We start from the raw sequence: 20,823 nt of genomic DNA, 5'->3' as shown, positions 1-20,823 counted from the left end.
CCGAGGCGCCGGCCGGAGCACGTCATGGCAGAGGCGAGTGGGCGCGTGCAGGCGCCCCCGGCTCCGAAGCGAGCTTTTTCTCTTCCCCCCTCCCGGCTCCCCGCTTGCCTTTCCAGCGACGGCGGCGGTCGCAGAGTGTTTCCTGCGCATGCGCAGGGGACGCTCTGTGTGTTTCGGGGGGATTTAAACATCCCCCCGATTTCCCCCCCCCACATTCAAGATTTTTGTGCACACGTGGGGACTGCCCCACATGTGCACAAACCTCCCCCTGCCCCCCAAGTGCCCCCGAAGTGCGGATTTAGCGATCCGCACAGACGGGGCCACTTGGCTATTAGATATATAGATATAAATTATATAAAAGGGAAAATATTCTCCGTCCTATACAGTAGGACTGGTACTGGTATTTCTGGCCACTGTGTGATACAGAGTGTTGGACTGGATGGGCCTTTGGCCTGATCCAACATTGGCATCTCTTATGTTCTTATGTTCTTACGTTCAGTATGTACTACATGATTGTCTTTGAAAAACGTAATTCTGTTGTATAACCCTTTTTTCCTTGTTTTTTCCCCTTTTCTTCTCTGTACCCCCACTGTTTTCCTAAAAAAAGAAGAAACTAGGGATTGCCCAGCTTCCAGGTGGGACTTGGGGATCCCCCCAGAGTTACAACTCATCTTCAGAACACAGAGATCAGCTCTCCTGGAGAAAATGGATGCTTTGGAGGGTGGACTCCCAGGGCATCGTACCCCACTGAGGTCCTCGTCCTCCCCAGGCTTCATCCCCAAATCTTTAGGGGTCTCTGAGCCTGGATCTGGCAACCCTACCACCCCATCCCCCGCCGGTGGCCAGGGGGGACCCGGCAACCGTATCTCAAAACCATAACAGCCTAGTTTTACATTATCAGCAGTTAGGAAAGATGGCATATCAAAGATGGGTCCGCCGAATACAGCCGACTCCGAAGACCACCGGAAGGAGAAGAAGAGGAGCCGAACCGAAAGCCGAGCCGACAAAAGCCGAACCGGGAAAAAAAACAGTGAGTCCCTCCACTGGGTGCCGGTAGGGCAGTCCCCACCCCTGACTATGTGTGGCCATAGATAGGGATAAAAAAAGTAACTGTAAGCTGCTCAGAGACCCCTCGGGGTTCGAGCGGGATACAAGTTGAAAGCATAAATAAATAAATTACTGGAGTTCTTTTCCACTGGAATATCTTCCTTTCTATCATCTTTTCTGACAAATTCATCTCTAAAAGTTGCCCTTCTGTTTTTTCATACTCCCCCCCCCCAGCATTACACTGTTTGCAAAAATCCACATCCATAAGATAACACAAGGAGATCATACCTATGACAGCCACACTTCCCAGTGGAGCAACAAGCATGGCTGCAGCAAATCCATAAGCCGCAAAGTTCCCTATTTCTCCAATCCCCATAAGAATAATTCCGCACCACCAGAGTTTGCTTCGGTAAATGGGCTTCTGATTGGCTAAGCGTGCCAGCTGAACATGAGAATATTTCTGGAAGGACATGAAAGGCATAGGCTGAATGAGATCTGCATAAGAAAGGATCTGTCAGCTTTAAATTTCAGACGGTGAGATTCCTGTACATAACAGATAATGCATGACTGTAATACGATAAAAAGCTTTGCACTTCTTAGGTGAAATAAGGCTGCGATTATGCAATGCTGAAATTATAGAGATAATAAATAAATAAAAACTTCAATATGAGCTCACGTTAGCATACAGTGTAGGTGGTTTGCAATGCGCACCTTTGGAATCGCTTTCAAAATATGAACTTTTCAGAAACTTTGAGTTACTAGGGCACTCTAGTGCAAACTCCCACACTGTCTAAGAAACCACAAACACAGGGAGCTCCAGTAGTTTGGAGTCGTCCCCCCATATCATTATCTCAGTAACTGAAAATGCGGGGGCTCTGGGAAACCACTTGAGGACAGAACTGCAAAAAGAAGAGACCACCAGTGGAGGAATAATTTATTTATTTGGTCAGCTGGTCCTAAATTAAATTATGGCTCTTTGTTTGCCTCTCTAGAGTGCTACAGAGCGATTTTCAGGGCTCACCTACAGAAAGTTGAGGGGGTGATCTGGCTGGCTCAGGGCCAGGATTTCAGTGATCCACTATGATGGAGCTCACACAACACTTATGACTCATGAAAGACAAGAGGGACATTCCTACCCTGCAGTTCAACTGTTGTGGAAAAATACTGCCCAAGCGGCAGTTTGATTTTACTTAACCCAGAGAATCCCATGCTTTGCCCTCTGAGTCCCCACCACACACAAGCTGAACTTGACGCTTAGAAAGCACTTTGTTGCGCCGCACAAAATTTAGTATGGATTTGAGCTGCAAGAAACAAGTAGTCAGCCAGTAACTTGAAGGGCTCCAAGCACAAAAAGCCAAATGTAATCCTTCAGCCCTCTAGATACAGCAAGGATCCCCAATGTGGCGCCCCCTGGTGTCATGGTGCCCCCCCAACACCTTTCCTGGAGCCTGCCAAGCGCTTTCAGAAAGTGGGAGGGGGCAGGGAACACTTTCCCCCAGCTCACGTAAAAGGGATAGCGATGTTAGATGCCTGCAGCACGAAGACAGATATTGCCCAAAGAGAGTTTCTAACTAGCATACTTATTTTGTGTGTATGCAAGAAGATGTTTTCAAACAATGTTAACTTTAAAAGGCATCTTGTTAAATAGAGCTTCTTCCGGAAATGCTGAAGAGTTACTATCAAAGCCACGCATAGGGCAGCCATCTCTGTATTGGGAAATACCTGGAGATTTTGGGGGTGGAGCCTGGGGAGGGCGGGGTTTGGAGGGGAGAGGGGTCCTCAGCAGGGAATAAGGCAATAGAGTCCACACTCCAAAGCAGCCATTTTCTCCGGGGGAACTGGTCTCTGTCACCTGGAGATCAATTGTACTAGCGAGAGATCCCTAGGTGCCACCTGAAGGCTGGCAAACCTAGTTATGCATCACTTCACTCCCTGATGCTTTGTGGCTGGTTGCATATTCTGCGGCAGCCATTTTGTGGTTGTGCTCACCACTAATGTTCCCTCTAAGCTGAGTTAGTGTGAGCTAGCTCAGTTTTTTGGCCTCTGGCTCACACATTTTTGTCTTAGCTCAGGAAGGGTGGCCCCAGAGCAAACTAATTTATGCAGCAGCCAAATCGTTTGCTCACAACTTTAATGTCAGTAGCTCACAAAGTAGAATTTTTGCTCACAAGACTCCACAGCTTAGAAGGAGCCACCACCCTGTATCAGAATTCCCAAGTTGGCCGCGGGCTCAAAAGTTTATACAGTCTGTCTCGCAACCCTTTTAGACTAGCAAGAAAAATACTATTCTCCCTAAGGTCTGACATCACCACTTCCTAGGTTACAGTTCCCACATGGATGCTCCAAAAATCACACTTATGAGCTGTAATTCCACAGAGCAGCTGTTTATTTTTGAAAGCTGTTTTCTGTGGGGGTGCATCCAATGCTCCCTCTAAGCTGTGGAGTCTTGTGAGCAGAAATTCTACTTTGTGAGCTCCTGGCAGGGGTCATTTTGTAGAAAAAGAGCTAGGGAGAATCATTAGCATAACTCATTAGCATATGCCACACCCCCTGACATCACCGGCAGAGCATACTATCCTCCCCACAGCCGGCGGCGACCTCCAGCGGGCACCAGCAGGGAGCTCCAGGCCCCGCCCTCCCGCACCTCACCCGGGGGGATGGCGTCCCCCCGCGTCCCCCCCAAATGACCCCTGGCTCCTGGCATTAAAGTTGTGAGCGAGCGATTTGGCTGCTGCATAAATTAGTTTGCTCTGCAGCCATCCTTCCTGAGCTAAGACAAAAATGTGTGAGCCAGAAGCTAAAAAACTGTGGGCTAGCTCACACTAACTCAGAGGGAATACTGGGTTAATCCCAATTGTGCAGAAAGCCAGGACAGTGTTGGGCTTACAACGGAGGATGAGAGCTGGGGAGACCAGGGTTCAAATCCATGCCCCGTCACAGTGCTCATTGAGTGACCTTGGTCCAGTCACATTTTCTCAGCCTGACCTACCTCACTGAATTGTTGTGAGGAGAACAAGGGACATGGCCTGCCTTCAGCTCCTTAACAATGGATGGTATAAAAATATACTAGACCCATGGCTTCTCCATGCAGGGAGTGCTGGCACTGAGACTCTTAATGCAATTAGGGCGATCTACACAAAAAAACTGCTTTCAAATGTTAGATTTGTCATGTGAAGACGTACCGAAACAATTTTCAGTATCCTCTGCATGAGAGCCGTAACATTGGGTTGGTGGTTGAAAGATCCTTTGAGTGTACTGCGAGCACTGATCTCATGGCAACAGTAATCTGCTCTGCGCACCATGTCCTTTTGTCTAGATACAGTGAGCTATAGGGATGAAAGAGAGGAGGTATGCAGAGCTCCTCGGGAGCCCCAGAGATGGAGGAAATGCAGTGCATCTTGTGGCTCTTGGTCATATGGCAGTTTTGGCAAGTGGTTGCTAGACTGAAGAGCTCTGGCCAGCTTCTGCATACAGACGCACGAAATGATGGTGAGAGGGTATTCGAACCTGGGCAGGCCAGTAGCCATGGTGGGGCATTTGGGAGTGGAGCCCCACCATGGATGAACCCCACCCCTGCCCCACCCCAGGAGGATGCCAGACCCCCCCCCAGACCTCCCACCCTTGCTGCGCCACACCCCTTACCCCTGCCCCTCCACAGCCTCTCAGGTTCCTCCAGGGAAGCCACCCTGCAGCTTCTGGTCAATTTCACTCCCCAGGGATCAGCTGTTAAACCTGACAGCTGATCAGCGGGAGTGAAACTGACCAGAAGCAGTGAAACTGACCAGAAGCAGCAGGGTGGCTTCCCTTTCCTTCCCCAGCCTCTCTGCAGCTGCAGAGGGGGGGCTGGGGAAGGAAAAAGAGAGAGAGAAGCCTGGGGAAGGAAAGGGAAGCCACCCTGTCGCTTCTGGTCTGCCCCCCCATGTGTCCCCCCACCAAAATGTTCCTGGCTATGGGGCTGAACCTGGGTCTCCACACTCCCAGTCGAGCAGTCTAATCACAATGATGTCTGCAGAAAAGGTTAAATGAAACTGGTTTTTCAAAGCCATCCATGACCAGGACACCTATCCAATCACATAGTTCCTTGGAACAACATTTTGAGAGCTGGTGTGGTGTAGGGGTTAGAGTGTCAAACTAGGAGACCCAGGTTCGAATCTCCAGTCTGCCATGAAAGCTGGCTGGGAGACCATGTGTCAGTCATGTGTTCAGTGCCCTGAAGAACCTTGTGTTCCTCTGACCAGTGCCAGTTAACAGTGCCCTGCCCGAAAGCAGTGTTCCCTCTAAGCTGAGTCAGTGTGAGCTAGCTCACAGCTTTTTAGCCTCCGGCTCACACATTTTTTGTCTCTGCTCAGGAAGGAGGGCTCCAGAGCAAACCAATTTCTGCAGTTAGCCCAATCGCTCGCTCACAACTTTAATGCCAGTAGCTCAGAAAGTAGAATTTTTGCTCACAAGACTCCACAGCTTAGAGGGAACATTGCCTGAAAGACACCCGCCTTGCCTCAACCAAGACCAGGGCCTTATCAGCCCTGGCCCCAGCCTGGTGGAACATGCTCCCGATTGAGATCAGGGCCCTATGGGATTTACTGCAATTCTGTAGGGCCTGCAAAATGGAACTGTTCTGCCAGACCTCAGGCTGAAGTGGTGGATGTCAAAGAACTTCGGCTTCAAGCGACCCATGGCCCTATTTACGCCATGGGCACCAGCGGTGACTGACCTATTCTAGTTACAGCATGTCTCCGCCAATGTTCCCTCTAAGCTGTGAAGTCTTGTGAGCAAAAATTCAAATTTGTGAGCTACTGGCATTAAAGTTGTGAGCGAGCGATTTGGCTGCTGCATCAATCAGTTTGCTTTGGAGCCATCCTTCCTGAGCCAAGACAAAAATGTGTGAGCCGGAGGCTAAAAAACTGTGAGCGGGCTCACACTAACTCAGCTTAGAGGGGACATTGGACTCTCCGCCCTCTCCGGCATGAGCTCAGCCAGCACTGAGATAAGAAACTATCCAGAGTGGCCAGCAGGTATTTAAATCGTTAATTAATTTTTTTAACTGTTACTGATCATGTTTAATCATTTTAATAAATCTAATGTATGGTTTTATTGTTGGATGACATGTTGTGAGCCACCCTGAGCCTGCTTGTGGGGTAGGGCGGGATAAGAATCCCCAAAATAAATAAATAAATCCTCACAGGGTTGTTGTGAGGATAAAATGGAGGAGAGCAATGCAAGCCGCTTTGAGTCCCCATTCAGCAGAAAAGTAGAGTGTAAATGAAGTAAATAAACAACACGTTTGCAGCGGGGTGGGTTACGATTTCTGCCGATTCCCCCTTCCACTGCAGGCCTCTGTGCTATTCCTGAGAACTTCGACAATGAAGTTTGGGGGGCTTAGTGGGATGTAGCAGGGAAGCAGGGAATCCCTATTTTGTGGAACCCATGGGTGGTTGGATACACTCCAATTAAACAAAAGAATAAACGCAGTCATAAAGTGGTTCATATTGATTAAAATGAAAAGAACCTATTTTATGCAAATGAAACCATTACTGAAAACTCCAATTACATTACAGTGCAACTGATGGTTCAGTGTGGCTTAGTTGTCAGAGTTAGGATCTAAACTGCCTCACAGAGCTGTGTGAAGATAAAAGGCAGGCAGGGAATAGAGCTGCCAACCTCTAAGTGGGGACTGGAAATTGTTGGTTACTGTAACTCTGCATGCAAGAGGGCCTGGGAGGGGAAGGGCTAAGAGAATTCTCTGCTTGGGCACACTTGGCAGTCGGCCCTCTCATGTTGAGCCTTCTGTTTCATCTTACATAGGTCTTTTTTTCTCTCTCTTCCATGGACTGGAGCAGTAGCAAGTTAACCTTTCTGGAAGTTATTCTGTTCACAATAGGTTAAAGGTATCTGCATGACTATGTCATGTAAGATGTGTTTCTGTTTTTGTAAATAAAGTTTCTTTCTCTTGTTATCATTGGAATCAGGTCATCTTTGTAATTTGTTTGAACAGCATTTTCCCCTTAACTGGGAAATGTGGAGGATCGGGGATTACAACCACTCTCTCTAGACTACAGAGATCCCTGCTTCCCTTGGAGAAAATGGCTGCTTTGAAGGGTGGAAAATGGCATCGTCCCCCCCTTTCCCTAAATCCCGCTGTCCCCAAGCTCCACTCCCAAAATCTCCAGAAATTCCCTAACCCAGAGTTGGCAACCCTAGTGCGGAAAACTCCATTTGGCACCCTGAGTTCCATGAAAGTTTGGGGAAATACGAATCAAATAAATAATTTTTGTGATCTATCAATAAACTGTAAACAGACATTAAATATAGGGTTTCCAGGTCTTCCCTGGCCACCAGCAGGGGATGGGGGGGTAGGGTTGCCAGATCCAGGTTGGGAAACTCCTAGAAATTTGGGGATGGGGACGACTGGGACCCCAGTGGGGTACGATGCCACAGAGCCCACCCTCCAAAGCATCCATTTTTTACAGGAGAATTGATCTCCATAGTCTGGAGATAAGCTGTAATTCTGGAGGATCCCCAGGTCCCACCTGGAAGCTGGCATCCCTCCCTGGGCTACTGAGTCTGGCTATGTAATTCTCATTACAGCCTACGATATAACAGTGGAGATTTTCATACCTGCAGATTCAAAGAGATGCTGATGAGAAAGTTTCCTGCGATTGCCAACACAATGCCTAAGAGCAATGTCTGTGAAAACAAAACATCCATTTGCAGTTAGAGATACAATTTTCAGAACAGCGGGAAAACATTCATAAACTATCCTTTATTTATAACAGAATGGGAGGGAAATGAACTTTTCTATTACTTAATGCATACCTGGCTAAGTAAATCAATGAAGATTATCGCGGCTTAAATAACTTTACAAATAATGACCACCGTGCACTTACTTGCTAGAGCATTCCACAATAATGTAAGCTATTCCCCCGTACAAAGTAAGATCCACTCCATCATACAATTTTCCCTGCACTCCTTGAGTAGACAATTTTTATTATAGCCTCCGAGAAAGTTAGATTGTATTTAAATTAACATGACAATAGATGTCTGTGAATTCCTTTTAAAAGAATGAAACAGTTCTCTCCATGTTATACTATATGGGCCAGTAGCAACATTAAACCACATTTAGAATGTATGGGAACCATCACAAGGAGTTAATTTAACCTGAATGCCGTACATTTGGGTGAAATCAAATCACGTTGGAGGCAGCCAAGAGTAACCTTATACAGCTCTCTAAAAATGTCAGATGTGCTGGTGTTATCAAAACATCCAGCCAACCCAGATGTAACTATACTCCAGTGCTGCAGTTATACCACTTTCTCGATCCATTCTACTGTGGCAGTTCAAAGCAAAGAAATCTTTACCACTTTCTTTGGGTTCAGTCATAAAGCATTTTCGATAAAAGGATAGAATGCTCTTCTGCCTTTGAACAGCATCCTTCTGAAGCATAATTTTCCATTAAGCAACAATGGGTTTCCACACTCCCTTGCAAATTGCTGGCAGGAACCTCTGATCTTGGTTTCTCTCTCCAATTCAGAACACATTGAAAAGTTATATGGATGGATAAGGGGGACAAGAGGAGGAGGAAAGGATGGGGGAGGGAAGGATGTTAGCGAATGGGAGCCAGGACACAGCCAAGGGCAGGGGAGGACTTAGCCAATGGGCAACAGGGATAGTTGCTCTGGGCCCTGCTCATGCCCCCCTCCCCAAGGGGAGTGGAAAAGAAGAGCAGGTTCTGCTGCTGCTTGCACCTGCCCTCTCTGGGACTCGGGTAGCTGGCTTCTGGGGGCATGGTGGCTCCTGACGACCTGGTACAGGGCGAGAGTCACTCCTTGCAAGCCCTGATGAAGGGAGCCAATGGTTGGTTGGCACTGATCCTGGGGCCTGATCTTGGATTTTTACTTTTGCCCAAGAATCAGTAAGACCACCCCCTGTTCAAGGGACACTCTTCCAACCTGACAAAACCTGATGGAGAGCAGACGTTTATTATTTATTTAGAGAATGTGTACTCCACCTCTCCAGATCCGCTTGAAGTGGCTTACAACTAAAGCGATACAACAAATCCAGCCAATAAAACTAAGGTCTATAAGAATGTGTGATGGCATAAAAACAAGCCAAGCAAATCAAAACTAGCCAGAGCATAAAAAATACATCAAACAAGCAGAAAAGTCTGAAAAGATGTTGATGAAACCGTCCACAGACTAGGAGCAGACCACAGAACAGCTTTAAAACATACCTGAATTCATGAGGCTGCCTCATACAGAATCAGACCCTTGGTCCACCACAGTCAGTATTGTCTACTCAGACTGGAAGGGGCTCTCCGGATCTTCCACATCACCCACTACAAGATCCTTTAATTTAGGATTGATAACCCCCTGGTAGTACCTGGAGATCTTCTGCTATTACAATTGATCTCCAGGTGACCAAGATCAGCTCCAGTGGAGAAAACGGCTGCTTTGGAGGGCGGACTCTCCAGCATTATTCCCTGCTGAAGTCCCTCCCCTCGAGGTCCCTCCCCTCCCAAACCCCGCCCTCCCCAGGCTCCACCCCCAAACTCTCCAGGTATACCCCAACCCAGACCTGGCAACTCTATTTTAACTGGAGATGCCAGGAATTGAACCTGGGAGAGATGCTCTACCACTGGGCTTCCCCCTCCCCCCAATGGAATGCCTTCGTTTAAAAGCTTGGGTAAAGAGCAATGCTCTGACCTGAAGTCTAAAGGAAAGTAAGTAAGGTGCCAGGTGAGCCTCAAGAGAGAGGGGATTCCAAAGGTGAGGTGCTACCACCAAAAAAGCACTGTATCAGATCACCACATACCTCACCTTTGCAGGCAGGGGCACAGATGGAAGGGCTTCAGAAGAAGATCTTAACTGGCAAGATGGACACCACAGGGCCCAACCAGTTGGCTTGGAGAAGCGGAGGAGGAGGAGGAGGAGGAGGAGGAAATAGTAGTAGTAGTAGTAGTAGGTTTTATACCCCACCCTTCACTACCTGAAGGAGTCTGGAGCGGCTTACAATTGCCTTCCCTTCCTCTTCCCACAACAGACACCCTTTGAGGTAGGTGGGGCTGAGAGTGCTCTGAGAGAACTGTGACTGACCCAAGGTCACCCAGCTGGCTGCATGTGGAGGCACGGGGAAGCTCCCCAGATTAGAGTCCGCCGCTCTTAACAACCAGTACACCGCAGCTGAGGAAGGTATGTGCTGTTTCAGTGCATTTCAATAAAACCCCTGTATTGTTTATTATTTTTTATTTATTCTATTTCATTGTATTTATATCCCACCCTTCCCGCGAATGGTATACATCTCGTGCCTGGAAAACTCTATGGGGGTCACCATAAATCATCTGTGACTTGATGGCACTTTCCACCACCACCATAGAGTGCTTCAGCCCATGATGGTGCCATTGGTCCATAAGCCTGGAACTGGAACAACGTGGGCTGCACAGACTGTCAGTGATTGGCTTGCTGCAATGATGACCTTGGGGGGGGGGGGGAAGTACGGCTTTTTCTGCTGGGATTTCGTCTTAGGTTGCCAGAAATACCCGGAGAGTTTGGGGGGTGGAGCCAGGGGAGGGCAGGGTTTGGGGACAGGAGGGATCCCAGCAGGGTATAATGCCATAGAGTCCACCCTCCAGGTAGCCATTTTCTCCAGGGGAACTGATCTTGGTCATCTGGAGATCAATCGTAATAGCAGGAAATCTCCAGGTACTACCTGAAGGGTGGCCACCCGAGGTCTGACCATGTGCTAAAGCGCCACAGCAGGGCCTCAAAGAACTGCTGCTGGGCTGCACCCAATGGCCTTTAAATCCTGTTATGCACAGTTATTCCTACAGACAGAAATGGGATTAAGCATGACCATGTATGCCTGCTACCCTAGAGAAAATATCCAGTTCTATGCCAAATATCTGCGTTCCGTCACATTTTCTTGTTTTTTAGCTACATTTCAGGAGCAGCAGATCAGTTGAAATCCAAGTTTCATCTAAAAGGGGGGGAAATGGATTGAGGCCAACATGGGGTTTTATATTACCCGAGGAGTCTCTTAACTTCTGCGGAACGCAGGTTATCTTGTAGGCTGACATCGATAGAGCAAACCATTGAGATTTTTATAGCAGTCAAAAATGCAGCTGGCTTAAAGTTTTAGCTCAATACCATCAACGATTAGATCCTTTTATACTCCCAGGGGAGGAGTTTTATATCTGCGTTGACTATGGGAATAGTTCTCAGCCCACGCTTCCCAATCCACAGGCTGCACTTCTTGACTCTGTGTCATTCAGTGGTAACAGAGATACAGAGCTGTGTTTTTAAAAAGGAAACATCCGCTCTGGTGCGCCAGGGAGGAGTTCACAGCTGTTATTTCCATCCAGGCAAACACCTGAAAAAACCTATGTAAAGGGAAGGGGCACCAGGGCCGGCTTATCCACTAGGCACAGTAGGCACAGTGCCTGTGGCCCACGATACTTTTAGGGGCCCATGGAAATGTTTTAACTTGTTTTAAAATCAGAAGGGGAAAAAATAAACTTTTAGGGTTAAAAAGTTTTAATTTTTTTCTCACATTAAAAAAAATAATGAAATGTTTAGGGCCCACGAACATTTATTAAATTTTGCCTAAAACAGGAGGAAAAAACCCCACCAGAATGATGAAGTATTTAAAGTTATATCAAAAATAATTTTGAATATTGGTGTTATGATGGCGGGAGGGGCCCAGGAAGGCGGAAGGGGTTGAGCCCACAAAAGTCCGAATGTGGCCCTGAGCAGTACCTTTGAGAAACACGGAAAATGGAAATTACGCGGTGGTGGAAAGTGCCATCAAGTCACAGCTGACTTATGGGGACCACGCAGCATTTCCAACTAGGGTCGCCAACCTCCAGGTGGTGGCTGGAGATCTCCTGCTATTACAACTGATCTCCTGATGACAGAGATCCGTTCCCCTGGAGAAAATGGCCACTTTGGAAGGTGGACTCTAGGGTATTGTACCCCACTGAAGTCCCACCCCTCCCCAAACCCTGCCCTCCTCAGCCTCCACCTCCAAAATATCGAGATATTTCCCATCCTAAGACTGGCAACCCTATTATCAAGGCAAAAGACAACCATAGGAGTTCTACCATTGCCTGCCTCTGCATTCATACACAATATAAGGTATATTACAGAATCACAGAGTTGGAAGGGACAACTGAGGGGTGACATGATCAAGGTTTACAAGGTTATGCAGCATGGGATAGAGCATGTAGAGAAAGAAGTACTTTTCTCCCTTTCTCACAATACTAGAACTCGTGGGCACTCAATGAAATTGCTGAGCAGTTGGGTTAGAATGGATAAAAAGAAGTCCTTCTTCACACAAAGAGTGATTAAAACATGGAATTCACTGCCACAGGAGGTGGCGGCGGCTACAAGCATGGACGGCTTCAAGAGGGAACTGGATAAACATATGGAACAGAGGTCCATCAGTGGTTATTAGCCACAAGTATAGATAGGAACTTTCGGTAGGGGGCAAATGATGCCCTGTATTCTTGGTGCTTGTGGGGGGCAACAGTGGGAGGGCTTCTAGTGTCCTGGCCCCACTGCTGGACCTCCTGATGGCACCTGGTATTTCTGGCCACTGTGTGACAGAGTGTTGGACTGGATGGGCCATTGGCCTGATCCAACATTGGCTTCTCTTATGTTCTTATGACCTCCAGGGTCATAAGTACAGTGCAGGAAATTCACAAAATTATAAGATCTAACAGCCACCTTGAAGGGCTGTCCCAACAGGATGATGGGGCACAAATGTTTTGAATTAATAAATAAATAATATACTTCACAATTAAGTTTTCATTTAAAAAAACCACACGTATTCAAGAGTTTCATTAAAGTAGACCTATTTCTTCTTTCTCTTAATGACAAGCAGAAATACCAAGGTATTTGTGCGATATGCATTAGTTGCCTGGCTCCTCTGGCAGTACAACAGTCACCCAATTCTGACTCCAGGCAATTATTTCAATGTATGTTGCACCCTATGCCAAGGGACTGAGGCAAGTAATGACATATGAAATATGCAACAATGAAACAAGAAAAAAATTGATGAAACCAAGAACATAAAATGCCTGCTTGAAATATTAAACAGGAACGGTATGACCCGCCCAAATTAAGCATTCAGTGGGAGAGAGTTAAGCATGTCATTCCACTAAAATCAACATGATCTAAATATGCTTAACTTTTGCTGGACTTCACACTGAATATTCATATAGATTAAAATTAAAATCTGTTCAAGATTAAATAGATTAAAGCACTTGCTGGTTTTGTTTTTGTTGTTATTGATCATTTGGGTTTTATCCGCATGTGTTCCAGTTTAATTTCATTTTCTTTGTATTGTTTTGATATTTTAATATTCACAGCTTTGAAACTTTTTCTTTTGAAAAAGGTACATAAATTTAGTAAATAAACAAAATCATCCCATATCTGTGGAAACCCAAGTCGTTCAAAGCAAGGAAGAAGTCATATGTTGACTCAGAAAAATGCCAAAGCTCAGATTTTTGAAGGGACGCCTCCTTCTATAGGTCCCTGTGTGCCAGCTACAGTCATCAAACAGCCATCTGTTGGCTATCCCACCACCTCTTAGGGGTGGCCCGTCAGGCATGGACCAGAGCCTGGGCCTTTCCCATCATGGCTGTGGAATGGAGTCCCCGAAGAGGTGGGGGGAGGCCCTCCCTGGAGATCTTCAGGAGGCGCAGCAAGGCTGGCCTGCTTGCCTGGGCTTTTGAAGGGATCTGTATGGTAGGCATCTTTTAAGGGAGGAAAGGGGAAAGATTACGGGTTTGCTATTTGATGTTCAGTTTTAACTGAAAATGTTTTTAACTATTGTTCTAAGGCACCCTAAACCACAAAGAAAGGCAGGATACAAGTGTTTAATAAATAAATACATTTTGATGGAAATTCCAAAGCAGAGAGGGAGCCACCGGGAAGAATGCAGCTCTATATGTTCTTACTGTTCACACTCCTTGGAGCACACACAGTGAAGTCAGCTATTGGTCTTTGCTGTTTACCCACACTCTATGGACATTCATCTTTGGTAACAGTCATCAGAATTAACCAGAGTAACTAGGAGTCAGTGTAGATGGAGGTGGGTAGCCATACTGGTCTGAAGCGGTAGAACAAAGGCTGAGTCCTTTGGCGCCATTAACACCAGCAAAGTTTATTCAAGGTATGAGTTTTGTGTGCATGTGCACTTCATCAGACACAATGAAATGGCAAAATCACTCCTGCCTTTGGGAGCAGGAGAAGGAAGTTTCGGGGAGCACAGTAAGCCACCGAGTCCATTAGATATGGAACTCCTGTGAAAACAGCATCGCCTGCGAATCCCGTTGTGTGGCAGCCGCAAATGACTGTGGCAGATAAGGCATAATGGGCAACCAAATCATCCAGTTTTAGTTTTTAGTCACTCACCAGCCACTGGATGATCTCTGCCAAACCAGGTTTTGTTTTGCTTTGTGCCTGGGCTTCTCCCATGATGCAAGCAGTTCCCCTGCTAACTCATCCTCCTTATCCGGGAAAGCTCAGAGCTCAGGCTTCTAGGGCCTGCAGCAGTGATGGAGAGCCAGATGCCCGAGGGTGACCAACAGAATCTTGGCAACTCAGCACCAACCACATCTCCACTTGTGTGAAACGCTTTGCGATTTGTTAAAGGGTTTTCACAAATGCCTGCTAACCTTTGAAAAGTCCATGGTCGAAAGTGCAAGAAAGGAAGATGTCTATTTTGGATTATGGAGGGTAGAAAGGAGGCGTTGAAAAGGGGAGGGACGATTGATTATGTGCCCATTTGAGGAGCAGAGGAAGGCACGGCCTGTTGGTGGAATTAGCGCACGACGACAGCCTAGCGGCTCAGCCTCCCGGCTGCCCACTTCCGTGGCCCCAAAGCCAGCCAACACTGAAATCAAGTCAGGATTTGCGACGGGCCGGCCGTCCCCTTACCTGATTTGCGTAGTACCACCCACTGGACAGAAACCCACCGCTGGGCTCCTTCCACCTGGAAGTGGCGTTGGGGAGCGGCTGCAGCTTCACCATCCTCCAGGCGTCGCACCGGCTCCTCCGCCCGCCCCCGCCCGGGGTCTTCAGCCGCACTCGCGGGCGAGGCGACCGAGGGTCTTTGCGCTCTGGCGCCAGGAGCAAGGGGAGGGGGGGAGGGAGGGAGGGAGGGCAGGCGGCGTGCAGGGCTTCCTTCCTCCCACTTCCTGGTCTGGAGTTGTTTGAGAAGAGGGAGGGCTGTTTGGACAGGTTGCTGCGCCTGTCTCCGGCCGGAACACGAAGCAGGTGCCTGGCTCGCGCTCGGCCAGGAGGGAGAGAGAGGGACGGGCGGCGCTACCCCGGGGGAAGACGCTGGCCGGCCCGTTTGGCGGAGCACCGGAAAGAAAGAGACGGGAGTGCCGAAGAAGAAGAAGAAGAGGCCCGCAGGAGTTCTGCAGCAGAGAGCTGCTTTCCCTCCTTCGGCAGTCCTTTGAGCGGCAATCGCCTGCGCCTGAATTTCCGCTACTCATACAATGCACAATCAAGACCTTTGTGTGGTGGTTTTGTTTTGTGAATGGGAGAAACGGTGTAGCAAAATAGCACACCTTTCTTCATCACTGAGCGTGCTGTAAAGGGTGGCCACTGGGTTGCCCACACATGGAATCCCTTCAGAGGCTACCGTGGCGAATGGATTCCAGCCTGTGGCTGGGGCACGCGTCCACATAGGAGGGCAAAATCTGCACAAGGCTGTGAATTGCAGCAGCGACAGAGCACACCCACTGAGACACCGGGCGGACTGGACATGTCAACCTGAAATTTACACATATGCAAGGATGAAAATAAATTTCTTACTGCTCCAGCAGGGTTCAAAGCAGAAGGTGGAAGGTATCTGTTTGGCCACTTTGAAGCTTCCTTATACAGAATAAGACCTTTGGTCCATCAAGGTCAGTATCGTCTACTCAGCCTGGTAGCGGCTCTCCAGAGTCTCAGGAAGAGGCTTTTCACATCACCTGTTCAGGGCCAGCTCACCCACTAGGCGAACTAGGCATTCGCCTAGAGTGCTGGGCCCTGGATGGGGCGCCGAGCTGTGCCTCCCCCCCTGCCGCCAAAAGCCCGCAAGCAGCTCTCCAAGTGTCAGCACTTCGCTAATTGTTGAGAGGCATCCGGTGAGCATCCCCCACCTGGAGTCAGGATTCCCCCCCCACCTCCCTCCCAAACTGCCTTCAGAAGCGGAGCACGAGAGAAATCTCTCTTCCATCTTGGAGGGCACTGCAGGAACATGTGGGGCATGCTCACTGGGTCTGACAACTGCAGGAGGGGGGGAGGCAGTGGCGGCAGTAGCAAAAGGGTGGGTGGCTCCAGAGGTCTCCAGGCCCCACCGGGAGGTTGGCATCTGCACCACAAGGCAGCCTCGCCTAGGGCGCAGAAACACCTCGAGCCAGCCCTGCACCTGTTACCTGATTGTTTCAGCTGGAGATGTCAGGAATGGAACCTAGGACCTCCTTCTTGTCTTTCTCATGGGATGTGAAGGCGGGAGAGGCCGTCTCAGCCACTTCCTTACTGGTACTCCACACCATCCATAGCAGTTTACTTTTCCTCCTGTGTCACATCTGAAATGGATGCAACCATGTCTTTAGCTTACAGTTCTGGCCCCCGGGAGAGATCTGAATGCTCCGTGTTGTTGGGCATGACCAAGAAGTGTGGCAACAGGAAGCCTCTCGCCTTTGTGTTGCCTGTCCAGGCTGTCAATCATGTCCAGGATTGCTCAGCATTCAGTCAACTGAAACCAAATATCTTCAGACATGAAAGAAGGGGCCATTTCTCAATGAAAACAGACAAGGGACTGTAGACTTGGAGTGTGGCTTTATAATTAGAATGCTATTTAAGATTCTGAAAACAGATTTGCCTGAAAGGGGGATGGAACATCATGAAAAAATGCCAATTCCACACACACACCTTGGCCTTTAATGCTTAACACTGCCCACCTGCAAGCCTCCTGTAGCGGCAAAGTGTGAGCGCTGCTTCCATTTCCCCACACTGGCACAGGAGGAGACCACATTGTCAGGCAAAACTCTTTGATTGTATAATGAGGCCGGCAGCCTGCACTCATTCCCCCCTATCCTCCAGGTCGGCTTGTTATTACTGGGCAATACTCCCAGAAACACACGCCGTACAGCCATAATAATAACAGCCATGCCCTTCTAATACCTCTCTGCTTATTTACTGTGAGAAAGACTCAGGCTATACTGGCAATAAAGACGCATATTACAATTGAGGAATATTTATAAGAGTAATTACAATGGGGAACAGAAAGAAAAGAACAGAAGGGGGCAAATAAAAGAGCGGTGGGTCCCCCCCCCCAGTCAAACATGCCACAAGATGACAATTGCTGGCTTAGCCAGTGTGGTGTAACAGTTGAGAGTCAGATTGGAACAGCCAAGGTTCAAATTCCCCACTCAGCCATGGAGCTCAGTGGATCGCCTCAGGCTTGTTGGTTCTCTGACTGAGCTTGGCCTGTTTCACAAGGTTGGCGGGAGAGTGAAGTGCAAGATGTTTGCTGCCTTGAGGTCTCTCAAGGAAGGGCAGGATAAAAATGCAACAAGCAGCTTTTGAAAAAGAAGTAGATGCTTCAGTGGAAAATGGGACTGCCAGTATCGGGTAATATGAAATGGCTGCCTTCACCCCACCCTCCTTCCTTCTGAACTTCCCAGGGATCCCTGGCTGACCACTGTTGGAAACCGGTGCCTGGTCTAACAGAGCTGTTGGTCTCTTGCAGGAGGACAATGGTTGTGTTCTTGCAGAAATAGAAATCCTGCCATCCCGTTCTTCTCCCATTTAAGTATGGAACGTCTATTGATTTCTATGGGTAGAGTTCATGGTTACGGACAGCTATTTGGATGGCTGTTACAGTAGAAGAAAAAATGGCTGAGAAACTGGAGTCACCGAAGTCTGGGAAGGAAGGTGGCTTTTGGTGTTACTCTAACCATGTCTCCAATTGCCACTCCTTCACTTGCTCCCATACTGTTGGAGTTTCAAATTGCTTACACTTCAATCATTACAGAGTTAAGCGTTGTTTGTTAGGAAACAGGAAGTTACATTACATAATGTATTATATGGCGGGAAAGTTTGTGGGAGTTGCTTACCCTAATGAAGTGACCTGTAACCTTTGTATTGGTCAACTAACAACTTGCTTGTGGAAATGCTTTGATCTAGCATTAATGTATTCACAAGGTTTATGGCTCTTTGTGTGAAACAGACAGGAAGCTCCCACTAGAAGCCAAGATAGATAAATAGAAAGATGTAGCTGTTAGTATGTAGTGCTGAAAGTAACTGCAAGTATGTAACCTTTTCATTTTATTTCTTTTATCCAAAGTACCTTACCCATGCTTTATTTTGTTTTGTAGTAAAGATATTTTTCTTTTACTAATGTGACTCTTGTGTTTGCAAAACGACCATCTATCTTGAACCTCAGAATCCCAACAAACCATGTCTCCAATTGCCACTCCTTTACTTGCTCCCATACTGATACAGTCATTAAACTTTTGCTAGAGAAACTTGAATTCTATGGTTTGATAGTCTCTGAGGTAATCAGCCTTCACCACAGACACTGGTGACTCCAATGAAGGTATGTTTTGACCCATTCAGCCCTGGATAGCAGTTGTAGTCCCTTTACTTTCTCCAGAAGTCAGTGGGAGCCATTTGATTTCATACATACTGCCCAACCCACTGATGGGCCTTTCACTAACACGATCGAAACATTTTCTCTTTTAGAAGAAGAAGAAGAAGAGAATAGATTGGATTTATACCCCGCCCTTCACTACCCAAGGGAGTCTCAGAGCGGCTTACAAACTCCTTTCCCTTCCCCTCCCCACAACAGACACCCTGTGAGGTGGGTGGGGCTGAGAGAACTCTGACACAAACTGCTCTTTTTCAAGGACAGCTGTCCCAGAGCTTGTGACTGACCCAAGGTCACATCAGCAGCTGCAAGTGGAGGAGTGGGGAATCAAACCCGGTTCTCCCAGATTAGAGTCCGCGCACTTAACCACTACACCAAACGTTTTACTCAAACGTTACATAGATTCACTACTGGCAACATAGCATTTTATTTTTTCCGTAGCACAGTGACTAAGCTCTCTGTGGCAAAAGATACATGGCTGATCCAACAAATTCCATAATAATTATTATAATTATTGCATGGCATTGTATGTAGAATAACCAGGAGATCCTAAGATTGCCTGGCAGAAGTCCTAGCTCTTTAGTGTTATGCAGTACTAGGCGGCAAGCTAGACTTGTTTTTTGAGGCAAGAGACATTTCAGAGGTGGTTTGCCATTGCCTGCCTCTGTGTCACGACCCTGGTATTCCTTGGAAGTCAAGTCACCCATCGAAATACTAGCCGAGGCTGACGCTGCTGAGCTTCCAAGATCTGATGAGATCAGGCTAGCCTGGGCCATCCAGGTCAGGGGCACAAATTCCATAGCACAAATGGAGCTTCTATACCAGTGGGGACTTCCCCATTTATTTCAATGAAGGGAATAGCTGCAAAGTAAGCAAAAGGACATTTGTTTGGAGATGCAGCTACCATTAAAGTGAAAGGGGAAGGAGGTGTTTACCTGCATTGTAGCACACGTGGAAGCAGAGGTCCATCAGTGGCTATTAGCCACAAGGTATAGATAGGGGCTTTGGGACAAGTGATGCTCTGTCTTCTTGGTGCTTGGGGGGTCAACAGTGGGAGGGCTTCTAATGTCCTGGCCCCACTGGTGGACCTCCTGATGGCACCTGGTATTTCTGGCCACTGTGTGATACAGAGTGTTGGACTGGATGGGCCTTTGGCCTGATCCAACATTGGCATCTCTTATGTTCTTATGTTCTTAACTCTTTTGTTCACTTCGTACAGTCATAAGAAAGGTTTGTTTTCAAGTTAAACACAGGTAAAGTGGCCATGACAGAAGAAGAAAGGTTATTTCTGGCCAAATAATTGTGCAGCTACCTTGGACATGGGTTGCTTCAGTCCCATTGAAATCAATGGAGTTTAAGCAGCTAAGCCATGTCTAGGAATCCTGTCTGTGTCTCTGCTCGACATCCTGATTGCACAGAAGAAATGCAGAGGGATTTCCATGTCTGCAGACCAGTTAATTTACAGTGATAACACTATTGCATGCAGCTTTATGTCACGTTTTTTGTAAAAAATCTATTAAGGAAGATTAGGAAGCAGGAAACACCTAGTTACATGTATTATGTTAATGTTGTCCAACTTGAAGTTCCAGTTTTTCCTTGAGTCATACTGTACAAGTACTTGAGAGCCTGTGGACTATTTACCTGCCGCTCTTTCTCTGTCTGTTACTCAGCTGTGTAAATTGCGAGTTAAATATAGATAACTTTGAAATTGTGCTTAAACTGGATGTTCCTTTTTAAAAAAATAAGTTTAAGAAAACTCACATGGTACACTGTGTCTTTGGGAAGCTGCACTGCTTCAGAAGAGAGTTTCAGTACAATTCTCTGTAGTGCTTTATGCTAGTGCCCAATTTTTATAATAACCACTCCTTTGCTGAGCTTACTCATCACTACTTACAGTTGCCAACCGCCAGGTGGGCCCTGGAGATCTGCCACTATTACAATTAATCTCCAGACAACAGAGATAAGTTTCCCTGGAGAAACTTGCTGCTTTGGAGGGAGGACTCTATGGCATGGTTACCCTGCTGAGGTCCCTCCCTTCCCCAAACCCCACCCTCCCCAGGCTCCACCCCCCAAATCTCCAGGTATTTCCCCACTCAGAGCTGGCAACTCTATTACCAATTCATTGAGTCATTA

At 47.5% G+C, this 20,823-nt stretch overlaps 1 protein-coding gene across 1 annotated transcript in view; it reads right to left on the bottom strand.

Annotated features, from left to right (window-relative positions):
- NIPAL2 (NIPA like domain containing 2) overlaps nt 1-20,823 on the bottom strand; it is a 132,921-nt gene that overhangs the window by 38,072 nt on the left and 74,026 nt on the right. Inside the window, exons 2-4 of the mRNA XM_015405854.1 lie at nt 14,982-15,163; nt 7,663-7,731; nt 1,336-1,507 (exon numbers count right to left, since the gene is read on the bottom strand). Coding sequence (XP_015261340.1) covers nt 1,336-1,507; nt 7,663-7,731; nt 14,982-15,163 — 423 coding nt within the window. The remainder of the gene's footprint in view (nt 1-1,335; nt 1,508-7,662; nt 7,732-14,981; nt 15,164-20,823) is intronic.

The sequence above is a fragment of the Gekko japonicus genome, unplaced genomic scaffold, assembly GCF_001447785.1.
Source record: "Gekko japonicus isolate JY-2015 unplaced genomic scaffold, Gekko_japonicus_V1.1 scaffold232, whole genome shotgun sequence".
Taxonomy (NCBI): Eukaryota; Metazoa; Chordata; class Lepidosauria; order Squamata; family Gekkonidae; genus Gekko; species Gekko japonicus.
The sequence above is the reverse complement of the archived record's forward strand: the minus strand, read 5'-3'. Positions and strand labels throughout refer to the sequence as shown.